Consider the following 13,080-nt stretch of genomic DNA (forward strand, 5'->3'; position numbering starts at 1 on the left):
AGTGCCAAAAGGCGGCGTGACGCCACTTCATCCTACACTGAGTACATGCGGGAAGGAGCATCGGCGCGCTTATAAATATGTCGACATGCGGTGTTCACGTGCCAGGCCTTACCATCACGGCCTCTTAAACCGAGTACATATGTAACGGAAGCAGCGCCGGCGCGTTTGGCACGAAGCCCATATGTGGTACTCATGTGATAGGGCGTGATATCACGCGTTCAGACGAGCATAAAAATTAACGAAGGTTTAGCTTTTGTTGAACCAAGTGGAAAGCTCTAGCTACACGATGGTTTAGACTGGCAAATACAAAATAAACGCTCAGCAAAATGAAATGCATAACAAGACTTTGCCAGGTTAACCATCGTGAAGCTACCTTTCCTACTTGGTTTTACAAAGGTAAACCCCCGTTAATTTGTTTCCGCATTTTTACCGGACAGTGTAGTGTAGCATTTACACCTGAGCTGTCTTCACAGCTTCATCAGAAAGCGGAGGTAATCTTAAGAACTAATATTTAAGACTCGGTAGAGCAAATAGTTCTTTACAACAGCTCCCTCCACAATCAAAAAAGAACACGCATACATCACTTTCGAGACTTTCGGTTTACACTGTAATATTTTCGGAGTCAGTAAAAATGGACTGCTTCTATTATGAAATGTATGTAGATTTTAATAGTCAGATGGCATTGGAGATCCATTTTAGATCGAACACTTGGTGGTTCCTCGAGACAATCACCGTATGTAAGCAATTGGGAGCAGCCTTCTTGACCTTTTGGGCGGGTAACAGCAGCCTCTACCTCTTCAATCGTCGTCTTGCTTACCTGTTGACTGGTTTACATCATGAGGGAATGAAAAATGATGTAAAGCCACTTCTGCCAACAAACGCCCGATCACATAGGCAGACCAATAATTCCAGTTCAGACTGTAATCATTTCTTTAGAGCAGCCTTCACAATGTCAGTTGTATATAATTTATGTACGCTTCTGACACAGCATTGCCTAGTGTTCGTAATTTACTCTACTTGTGGCGCAAGACGTGCGCATGAACACTCGGAAGAAAAAGATGGCGTGACATTTCAGAAAAAACTCAAGCAGCATAAAGTAGATTATAAAGAACACATTTACGTTGGCCACTATACTGTGAGCGAAGGTGCATTCCTCCGGGCTGTAGAGTGATTTGAATCAGGTGACAAATATATTCCCTGCGGGCGCTTAAGGTTCAAACCAGGTTTAGAAGATGGGCCAACAAAGTCGAATGTATCCGAACATAGGGCTAGGGGGAGCTGTACATCAGCCCGCTAGTCAACGTTTCAATGAGTGGACTTGTCTTCTACTGGGTGCAGAAATGGCCCAGACGGAGGCAAGTACATATATAGGAGATCTTTTTGGTACCGTTAAATTTACTGACGCTGATTTCCTTAATAAAAGGTATGCCTCGGCGACTAAAATTAAAAGTGGCATGGTGTGTTGCTATCTCAGTAAATTAATTCGTAGCACCAGCAGCTTAAACAGGGATAAATTGCATTACTCTGCTAAAGCGTTCAAAGCGCTTTCTGGATCTATTATCGATTGCCGTACAATTTCTTGAAATATTTTAAACTCTATGAAAAACCTGCAATCATTTTTGCTACGTCCCGACCGTTTGGGCTGCAATTGGATCAGTTGCAGACAGTAGCATAACTGGTGGAGGCTCCATTACATTTGCCAGGTTACAATTGACAGTCTATCGCCAAAACAATGATGAATTACAATCCTAACTTAGTAATCAATGGAAGGTGCAATCATAGCAAGCGGCGGCAACAGGATTTGTACCTTGTAAAAGTGTAAACAAATAACGCATTGACGTCTTACTGAACTGAAGCGGACGAGTCTCACTTGGCAGACTCCGCCACTATTTCACGGAAAAGTGATCTAAGTAACATGAAAATTGACTGCTTGTGCTGCCGCTGTTTCCTCCTTGGTGTTCTGCACACTCGCGTGCACGTTTGTCCCGTTATTCCAATATGTGCGCCGTCACGCAATGACCGCTCCACTAAATCTTCCTAATGTCTGAAAATATCATGCGCACGCTAAAGTCATTTCATTGCTCTCGTCTTCTCCATGTTCGGCTTAGATTCCCGACATTCGCAGTCAAGTGCGGAGGTTAGTCGAGGACAGCGGTTGGAAGCACGGGTTTGTACCGAGTATTGGGATGGAGTGATTCTTTGATAACACCTGCTCCTCTTAAACGTCTGCTACATATTTTCAATGCACAGGCGCGTTTGCATTCAGCTCGATCAAAATGTGAACTCGGAATTTATCGCGTTATTCTTGGATGAGCAGTCGAACGCCAAAACACTGGCGCTCTGGCACGCCAAATTTAACATTTGAGTGACTCTCTATGTCTTGCGGGATTAGATTTTGTGGTGCTCCATTAAGATCTTCTTATATACACCGAGATTGTGGGTAGTTGGTAAACTCGCAGTAATTTCAACTTTGTTGAAAGACTTCCTTTCTGTCTAATCTTCTTGTGCTGTTTCCAGGCCATACGAAACTCAAATCTCAGGGGCCCCTTCCACCTTGTGGGGTACTCGTTTGGCGCCGCAGTAGCCTTCGAAATGGCAGTCCAGCTTCAGGCATCCGGAGCTAGTCTGGGAAGCCTGACGTTCCTGGATGGCAGTGCCCGCTACGTAACTACAGTAATGACTCCTACTTTTGGCGCCCTGAAAGAAAACGACGACGACGAAGACAGCACGCTACTCTGCATGTACGTCATGCAGTTTCTGGACGAAAACGTTTCAAAGGTTCGTAAGTAGCATACAATGTTAACTAATTGTAATTACGCTATGTCTAGCGTGGTTTGACTTAACGCCTTCGATGTGTTTCTGTATTTAACCAGCTCCCCCCCCCCCCCTCTCACCACATTACTTTGTGTGGTCGTTTCAATACAAAACTCTCTCTCTCTCTCTCTCTCTCTCTCTCTCTATATATATATATATATATATATATATATATATATATATATATATATATATATATATATATATATATATATATATATATATATATATATATATATATATATATATATATACTAAAACGACGTCCGAAATCGTGCATTGCAAAAAAAAAGTGGTAGTATATATAGACATGCCGTCCACAACTAAGTGCTTCATAGCCTTGAAATATCCGACAGCGTCAAGTGATGGGTTAGCTCAAGACCGCTTTCGTTTATGTGAAGACAGAACAGGGGCCGCTGCCAAGTAGCTGACGCCGAGGCTTGGGGAAGGAACTACAAATTTTCTGAGAAAGGGGTGTATGGAGCCGTATAGCTGGGCTTGGGTTGACGCGAATGGGTATCCGCTACATTATTGCAAGTCCACTCCATTATGGAGGGTCGCTTAATCTTTATACAAGTACGAGGCAACATGACTGCCCGACTGCGGGAGCACTTGATTAAACAAATTTTGGTTTCTCACACATGCAACGCCATCAGAAACCGACAATGATGTGGGCGTTATTTTCGAACCTAGGGCAACGCGCACTGAAATTTGTCTTGTTAACTGCTGTTTTCATTATTTTTCTTTGGTGTGTAATCCCTTGACGCAATAAGAACCGAGACGCACAAAATTGAAGCCCTACTTCCTTAAATAAATTCAATAAATCCACCAACACGGGCTCCCTAAACAGCTTTACCTACGTTCAACTCATCTACTGGCTAGATTGCGCTAATTTTATTCTCACATGGACATTTTGTACCTTAGCTGAGGTGGTTGCGCACAATTCGAACAGTTAAAATTTATGTTTGTAATTTTGAAGACATAGGAAAAAGGACAAAATATTATACCTTTAAGGCTCGTTCATTCGTTTGTTCAGAACACATTTAATTATAGTTTACTAATAAAACATGTGTTCAAAATACTGGTTTTATTTTATAAAGGTTTTACTTATTATTTTTTATTTTACTTTTACATTTATTACCAATGTGCGGCGGTGGTGCAATCGTTAGAACGCTTCGACTACTTTGCGAATGAACCCCAATTGGTTGAAATATCCGCAGTCCTTCACTACAGCGCCTATAATAACCTCAGTTGCTTTGGCACTTTAAAGCGGGAAAACCAAACCAAACCTAGCCATTCATTACCATCCAAACGTCAGTAAAGTTTCAAACAGCACTGGACACTGTGTCCCCAGCTATTATATTTGACCGTGGCCAAGGCAAATAGTTATTTACTACCATGTCAGTTATCCGCCATGTTTCCTTGTGAGCAGCACGGAGACGGCATTGAGCATCAAATTTTTTGATAATATTATCCAGTCGAAGCGCATTTCGTTTCTAATCCAATGTGTCTCTTACGTTTCTTCTGTAAAATAGTACCATAACTTATAGTGTTCTGCCTTTTCATGCTACAAAATAGTTATATATTCTTTAGGTACTGTGCGCGAGCCCTCAAAGCTTTGCGGCTAATACTTATAAAATTGCCACTAGGTTCATGTTTTCCTTGAAATAAATGCCGCAGCCGCCCATATATATTGTGGCCAAAATACTGTTTTATTAGAATGAGGACTGTCGTAATGTGGTTCGGATTTCTATCCTTGCTTTTGCTTGTTTTTTTTTTAGTTCGCGAACAAGCCTCGACTAGTTCTTTAAGTTTAGTTTCATTTTCCTCGTATTTTGAGTGTTACTGAGAAACGCCTATGTTATTGGTTAGCGATTTTTAATGAAACCGATATTCTGGGTACGTCCTGTTCTATGTCGCTGGAAGCACTAGCATGCTCATTAAGGACTGTATACTTCATCAAAATGTCAACAAAGTTTGGTGTCTGCGTGCACCCTGTGCTGCATGCACAATGTGAGAATATGCGGCTCTTTGACCTGCCTAATCTCTTGCGCCGCAGGTCTGGTTGCTACAAGGCTGACGTGTGTGAGGAACCCCACGTTGGCACAAAAGCAATCCTCAGAGTCGGCTTGTGTTATCGTTTGGAGTTCAGGTTTCGTGACTACGAAGTCTTTATCTGGACAACAAAAAAAAAAAAACTAAACAAAAAAACCCATGGCATTGCTGACGTTGGGGGGCTGTACCACAATATATAACGCGATAACGTGTACATTGCGTTCCGAGCACAACACATCTTTGTCAGTTATTACGGGTTAGCAAAGTATGCAGGGCGGGCAGATTCTCCTGTTGCAGATACTACTGAGAGCCGTCGGACGTTTAGCACTGGGTGCTCACGGCAAAACCACAAATGAGGCGGTACAGGGAGACATGGGCTGGGCATCGTTCAAAGTACGGGAAGCTCAGAGTATAATGATATATGAGGAACGCCTGAGAAAATTGGACAGTAACAGATGGGCAGCTAAAGTATTTAAATACCTAGACTTAAAAAGCGTTGACTCACAACGGAGGAAAAGAACTAGAAAACCAACCAGTAAGTATGCTGGTCACAAGGACGAAGAAATAAAGAGCGTTAAGCAACAGGTGAAAAATACAGAAAGTAAAAAATTGCATAAATTCGTTGGGAAAGAAACAGAGTGTGGCACTATACCGAAAGTGGAAAAGGCAAATCAGGAAGGAAGCTTTTTTGATAACTCAAGATGCAGTGCCCTCCGTTTTGAAGCTAGATCAGGGGGCCTTAGAACGCGCAGCTACAAAAAGAAATTTAACAATGAAGATGACGCATGTGCTGTATGTGGTAACTCCAGTGAAACAATTGACCATATTATACTCGAATGTAATGATATCCATCCGGAAGTCGATGCAGGCGTAGTCACTCTTCATGAAGCTCTGGGGTTTAGAGATACCAGTAGCCGGGTGAATGAACCTGCGGTGGAAGATAGCAAAAAATGATTGAAAGATTCGTGGCTAAAACCAGAAAAGTGATATAATTTTAGTAATGTAGAAAGAAAACTTCAATAAATAGAATGATAGTATAGTTACCCATTCTAAAATAATAATTAAGGTACAGTAAAAAATGAGCATGATTGCAACTGCTACCACCGCGTTTCAAAGGGGGCGCTGATATAGTTTATCCATCCATGCAAATACCCATGGACGACCGATTCATATCAACAAGAAAGCAAGCTAGTTCTTGTATTTTTCTTGTTTTTTTTGTGTGTGTGTGTCGCCTTATTCCATGTGCGCAGAATATCCGCTCAGGCTCCCCTTTTTGAGCACAAGTAATGTAGAGAATACTGTATCTGACTGTTAAAGAAATAAAATAAACCACTGCTGACGACGCACTCCATCATTCACTACGATCATGACGACGCTCTTGACTTTCCGTCCCGCATAAGAGCTAAATTCAATCTTTACGTTACAATATTCATGGTAAAACGTTTAGGAATGCTTATGTAGATTGCTTTGTTAGAAATTGCTAAAATGACGAAAAAAGGAAAATTTCAATTTGTTGTCAAATAGGACCAACTTTGGGTTAAACGATGGCTTGAATTTTTTTTAATACGGCACGAGCCATTTTGAAGAAATAAGTGTGGTATATCCTTCACCCGTTGTTGGTGAGTGAGGTGAGTGAACGGTATGCTACTTATATACTTGCGGCCACTTCTGTCAGCTGGACTAAACCTGCAGTTCTCCTTTTATAGTGAATAAAAACGTTTGAGAAACACAACTGTAATTGAAGGTGTTCTCTTTTCACCTTCCTTCGCCTGTCGTGTTTTCTTCTTTTATCCTATTTTACTTGATCTTCATAGAAAATTACTCTTTATACAGACAGTTATACTTGGTGAAGCCGTTTTAACAACTTCGACTGTGAATCTGCATTTTGCAGTATTTATTGTACAAACAGCGGAGAGCGTTTACTTCAGATCATAATAACCGTTTTGAGCAATGTGCACCATCCAATCACACAATTCAAGCTTTTCCTAACGTAATTTTGAAAGCAATATTTCGAACATATTTTAGTAATAATAATAAAGATCTTTATTTCATTTTTCCAATACAAAAGAGAGCCTGCCAAAGCCTTAGAAGGATTGCATGGCAGTGCCGGGCAGTAAACAGCATATAAGTCATATGCCGACCAGATAAGTTCGAAAAAGAAAGGATGGGAGAAAAAAAATAAAGGGAACAAAACAAAAAACTGAGAGAAAAAATGAATGTGAGAAGATAAAACGCAAAAATATTCACAAAAAAAAAGACAAGCATGTAAAATGCCATAGCATGAAAACATAATACTGGAACCAACAACGTAATTTCATAAGACAAGCTTTCACCACCTTTTTTTGGAGTTAGCAGGAAACATTTCTTTGGGTAACCGGTTAAGAACAGAAGCATAATGTTTCCGATGGCACTTGCCATAACGGGTTCGCAATCTAGGCACGAGAAAACGATCTCGACTTCGCAAATCTTTCATATAAACATATGGTATGCAAAAATCCTTTGTCCAGATGTGTTTAAGAACTACTGTTTAAGAAAATAGATGACAAGTCAGGCATAAGTTAAAGTTCGAAAACGCTAGTATCTTCATCTCGTGGATTACCATGAAATACCGATTTAAGGGTGGATTTTAGTGTGCTGTTGATCTTTCTCCAAACGGGTAATCAGAAATACAAGCAGCAAATATCATAGCGTAACACACTGTAGGCTAAGGCGTATAATATTTTCTTGCGTACATACATAGGGAAAAGGGTATTAACAGAGTGCAGCAAGCACGAAACTTTCCGGAGTTGAGAACAGACAAAAGACAAATGGGTATTCCGAGACATGCTGGATTCGAAGAATACTTTTAAGTATTTCACCGTTGGCACAGGCATGACTGAACGACATTTGCAATGAGCACAATTTGGTCTGTGCAAACGAATCGACACGTCATTAGGAATTCCCTTTACATAATTGAGAAAAAATACTTATTTTGTATTTATGGGAGCAGTTAGGAATATGGGTAGATGGACAATATCTCAGTAATCTGCTATTTTCTGATGACATTGCCTTGATAAGCAGCTCGGGTGATGAACTGCAAATAATGATTGATGACCTAGACAGGAAAGGTAGAAAGGTAGACTTCAAAATCAATATGTAGAAGACGAAGGTAATGTTCAACAGCCTCGGAAAGGAACAGCAGTTTATATTAGGTAGCGAAGTACTGGAAGCTGTAAGCGATTATGCCTACTTAGGACCGGTAGTAACCGAAGATCCAGACCACGAAAAGGAAACAACAAGAAGAATAAGATTGGGATGGAGCGCACTTGGCAAGCACTCGCAGATTATGACTGCCAGCTTACCGGTATCGCTCAAGAGGAAAGTATACAACAGTTGCATCTTACCTGTACTCACCTATGGGGCTGAAACATGGAGGCTAACCAAGAGGGTTCTACTTAAGTTGAGGACAACCCAAAGGGCTATGGAACGAAAAATGGTAGGGGTAACAAGAGATAGGAAGCGTGCAGAGTGTGTCAGAGAAATAACTCAAGTTACCGACATTCTCGCGGAAATTAAGAAGAAGAAATGGACATGGGCAGGACATGGGCAGGACATGTAGTGCGAAGAGAGGATAACCGGTGGTCGCTTAGGGTAACAAACTGGATTCCAAGGGAAGGAAAGCGTAGCAGGGGGCGGCAGAAAGTTAGATGGGCGGATGAGTTTAAGAAGTTCGCAGGGGTCAAGTGGATGCAGGTGGCACAGAACCGGGTTAATTGGAAAAATATGGGAGAGGCCTTCGCCCTGCAGTGAATATAGTTAGGCTGATGATGATGATGATGATGGTCTTTTTAATGTTATCATTAATTAAAATATTAGTGAACCATTACATAACGAACTCGCTATTGTGTTGAGTAAAAGATAACGCTGTCATAGACTTCGTGTCTTTCAACTAAGAGCGTATTATCAGCATATTGAAAAACAAGGCGCAGTTTGGATACAAAGCTCAAAGCATTGACATATAATATTGTTACGGGGATGTCCCGCGTAACTTTGGTCCCGCGTTTCCCGATAACAATATAAACAAGAGTGGTGCAAGTGTAGATCTTTGAGGAACACCGGACTTAGTCTGCTGCTGGCCACTTCTGTATTTACCTAATACAACGAGGTGTGAACGACCGGATCAAAAATTAACAAGGAGAGACAGAAAAGGGCTTCTAAATTCATAATTGTGGAATTATTCTGACAACTAATCATGATTAACAAAATCATACGCCTTGAGCAAATACAGAAATAAAACACAAGCAAATTCATTTTCTTCAATTCAGCTGCTTAGAAGATCACATAGTTCTTCGTACCACGACCTTTAAGACACCCTGATTACCAGATAACACGTCATGAGCTTCAAGAAAAGTGATCGTCATTGTTGAAATTTGTTTTTGTAAAGCATGCGTAATGCATGGTAGGATTGAATTACCACGATAATTTAAACATTTTTTTTACTGCACTCTTAGAGATATGGGTAACCATTGCCTTCCCAAGCCCTCAGGTACTATTTGGGTGGAAATTATGCCCTTAATAATAGCGAGCAGAACATGCTTTTTCTTTCCAACATTTCTGAGTGTATCGACTGCTATATGGGCCTACACAGGAAACTTTCGCCTGCTAAAGCCAGAAGGAAGGCAACGTAGATGGTGTTCAGTGCAAGGTAGCAGAAATGCTGATTAAGCAGCGATTGCACGCTGTCAGATAGTAGACTACGTACTTTTTAATGCGCAGCCAGACCAGCAGCCAAAAAAAAAAGCATTTACACATCTTCAAGCTTCAGAGATAACGCCCTAAATTTGCGGGAAATGGAATCAGCTACATTTCTGGGTGCACAGCCACATAAGCGATTAACCACATCCTAGTACCTAGCTGACTTCCCTTTCAACGCCACAAACCTTGCCTGGAAATATGGACGTCTTTTTTATTGAAGTAATGCATTTGCCCTGTTGCTAGCAGACCTGTAAAGTGCCCTCAATTGAGTGTTCTTAGGCGAAAGCCTACAACGGGCCCAAGCCATTTCCCTTTCTGCAATAGCCGATATAACGTCGTTATTAATCTAGGGATAACCAATTTTTTTTGCTTTATAATTATAGTTTTTCTACAGGACCCTAACTGTCTGAAAGGTTAAACAAATTAATCGTAAAGAGAGCTTCCGTAAAGGTGCGGATGATGTGCATACAAACTAGCTGTAGCTTATTGTGAAGGCAATTGGAAATAATCTAGAAGAAAGCTACCAACCGGTAAAAATATTCTGCTCTGATTAGTGCTTGTTTCTCGACCATTTTTAGTTCCACGAAGAAAGACCAATTAAAGTATCCACAAGCCCGACCCTAACCTTTTTGTGTTGCAAAAATCGCTTTTTTTGTTAACCGCCATTCCTCATTCGAAAATTGCGCTGGCGTCCCTGCTTACAGGGCAAAACTTTACATTGAGCTATGATTCCAGTTCAGCACAGGTTTAATGGTCAAAAGTGGTTGCTGAGCGCCATGGGACACACTAACGTAACACTAAAAACGTTACCGCAGGTTCGTGACCGGATAAAGCAACACCAAGATTTAGAGGCAAAGAAAGACGCTGCAGTGGACATGATTCTGGAATGCAGCCCTGGACCTCAGGCTCCGCGCGAAGATGTCGCCGCAGCTGTCAGCACTTTCCTCGAGCTGCGCAAGGCAGGAATGAATTATCGGCCCAAAATCAAATTCCATGGCAACATAACTCTCATCAAAGCATCTATGCCGCTAATATCTGGCAGGCATCTCCCACCTGATTATGGTTCTTCCGAAGTAAGCGTTTATTATTTTCCATTCAAGAATTATCATCACTCACGCGAACTAGGGTAGGCGTCTATAAAGAAAGAACACTTTCAAGAAAATAATCACTTGATGTTAAGACCTCCTGCATGCAATGGTTTAAATACTTTTCGGCTCAGTAGAACTCAAAGCAGACATTATTGGTGCAGACCAGATTGAGTCTACGTTTTACATTGAAAACTTTTATGGCAAATGTCGCTCGATGCAATTTAATTCTAAAATAATCTTCGGCTGCATTTTGAGCAAATAAAACATTTTACGGTTCCGCAATAACAGGTAATAGTGTAGAAATGGCAGTACCAGTACCAGGTGTGTCCTCGCGCAATGCTTAATTACAGACTTTATTTTAGGAAGCTTTTATTTGCGTCCAGACTGACACGCTTAGCGCAGGCGTTATATGACACAGGAACAACACCCCCTCGTCACTGATAGGCTCACTTGTGGCGTAATACTAAATCGATAATGTGATCAGAATTGTATTGATATGTTGTCGAAAGACTCGCAGTGAGTAATAAGAGATGGTTCGTCGATACACCGTTATTGATTTACAGCTAAACTGAAAAGTAAGAGCCTGAGCTGACAACATTGGGTCGAGACTGAGCATAACCATTTGTTGTTTTTATTAGGAATATTTATAACTTGATAATAGTCTGAAGAGCTCAGCCAAGCGCATCTCTAATGATTGAAAATGCCTAGCTTTATATTTCAACCTTAGGCGCTAACATACCCTGAAATTAGGACTAATCTGGCAGATTTTGCCTTCTAAATAAAATTCGCAGCACTTTCCTGAGGCTTGTTCGAGAAAACTGAGGTATGTTGAAATGGCCTCTCCGTTAGCGCAGTATCCTAAATGCTGCTTAGCGCAGTGCGCTGTTCCGAACTTCATAATTTAACAGGCAGTATCGCTTATCCTGCAGGCACTGATGCGCGTTATATGCATAAATTGATTATCTGAATAAAATCAAAACGAATGCGTCGCGCTGGGCATTCCATTGAAGCTACACAGGCGCACAGAACCAGCTAGCTATTAGAAATAGTTTGTGCACTTTATTCCTCCTTCAGTGTGTGCGCCTTGTTTTGGGAATTTGTCTTCATATTTCACAATTGTAGCTCTTCGCTTTACATTCTTTTTTCAATTACTTTCAGTGCTGCGATGGGAAGGTTTGTATCAAGGTCGTCGAAGGTTCTCACGAAAGCTTTCTCCAAGGATCAAGTGCGCATGAATGCGCTTCTATCATCAGTCATCTGGTTCAGCATGGAAACTAGCTCTCCCTTTGAGAGAAATTTCTGAGGCTTAGGCTTAAGCTCGTAGCGCTCAGTTTGTCTTTCTGAGTGCAAATTAAGACGTGGATGTAGTCCACTGTGTGTTTTGAAAAAAGAACCCATTGCTTGTCGTTTTGAAGGTTTCTTCACGCAGCATGCGGCAAATAAAAGCACTTGACAACTGGAGATCTTGGCTTGGGCGAAATGCCACCAGGTTCAGTTGACGAACAGCTTTGTCCTGTGTAAATGTTTTAATTGTAAGGTTCTATCTGCCTAAAACGAAGACAACTAGTGCCAAAGGGTTCATTGACGGAGGCAAAATTACAGTTAGTGAGACAGACAACTGCTGTGTACTTGGGATTTAACGCAATTTCCAATACTCTACAGTTTGCCATATTGTTAGGCTACGAATCACCATTGATGTGAAAATTAGAACAAGGCGTACCTATTTGGTACCGATATGAAACATTTGTAGCTAATTATTTCGAACTACGGCATATGCAGGCCGCGCATGTAGTTAGACATCATTGTTCTAAAGCGCTAATGTATACTTTTAATATGACTTCTGGGTTTGACCACTCTGCCAGTCTTCGGAACTCTTTAAAAGCTGTCTGGGGCCGTTTCCTAAAAAGTGTCATGCGCGCGCATATCAGACATTATTCGCCGTCAGTCACAAAACTCTCGTTTTCACAAGGAAGTCACCAGTGCGGATTTATTGAGAGGCCGCGCAAACACGCAGCGGCACAACCTAGTCTAGCAGCAATGAATCAGTTTATTGTCGCACGAACGTAGATGTTCACAACACACACTTATTTTTCATCCACCCTTCATAAAGCTTACATCCTCGCTCCCACTTGGAGGATTAAGTGTCTTCACTCGCGAACACATACTCGAAGAAACAAAGCAAGAGGATGAGGAAAGTGGAATATGAAATAATTTAATTACACTTGGAAATAATACAGCATGTGCCGTCTAGGAGTCTAATATGGGAGCCAAAGCCATGTCAGATGTTTTCCCATCAAAAATATGTCGGTTGCATATGTTCAAAGATCGAGGGATGAGTGTGATTTGAACGAAATAGTGCAAGCGTCAGATATCACGTTCCGGCATTTCA

The 13,080-nt window shown here is 41.2% G+C and overlaps 1 protein-coding gene across 2 annotated transcripts in view; it reads left to right on the plus strand.

Moving 5' to 3' along the window:
- The window catches only part of LOC146194963 (fatty acid synthase-like), a 138,836-nt gene extending 126,637 nt beyond the window's left edge, over window positions 1-12,199 (plus strand). For both annotated transcript variants that reach the window (XM_084597596.1, XM_084597597.1), the window contains exons 28-30: window positions 2,518-2,778; window positions 10,419-10,676; window positions 11,850-12,199. In XM_084597596.1, the coding sequence (XP_084453722.1) occupies window positions 2,518-2,778; window positions 10,419-10,676; window positions 11,850-11,969 (639 nt within the window). In that variant the 3' untranslated portion in view covers window positions 11,970-12,199. The remainder of the gene's footprint in view (window positions 1-2,517; window positions 2,779-10,418; window positions 10,677-11,849) is intronic.
- The last annotated feature ends 881 nt before the right edge of the window (window positions 12,200-13,080 follow it).

Source organism: Amblyomma maculatum, chromosome 3, assembly GCF_055883805.1.
Source record: "Amblyomma maculatum isolate TAMU_Amacu chromosome 3, ASM5588380v1, whole genome shotgun sequence".
Classification (NCBI taxonomy): domain Eukaryota; kingdom Metazoa; phylum Arthropoda; class Arachnida; order Ixodida; family Ixodidae; genus Amblyomma; species Amblyomma maculatum.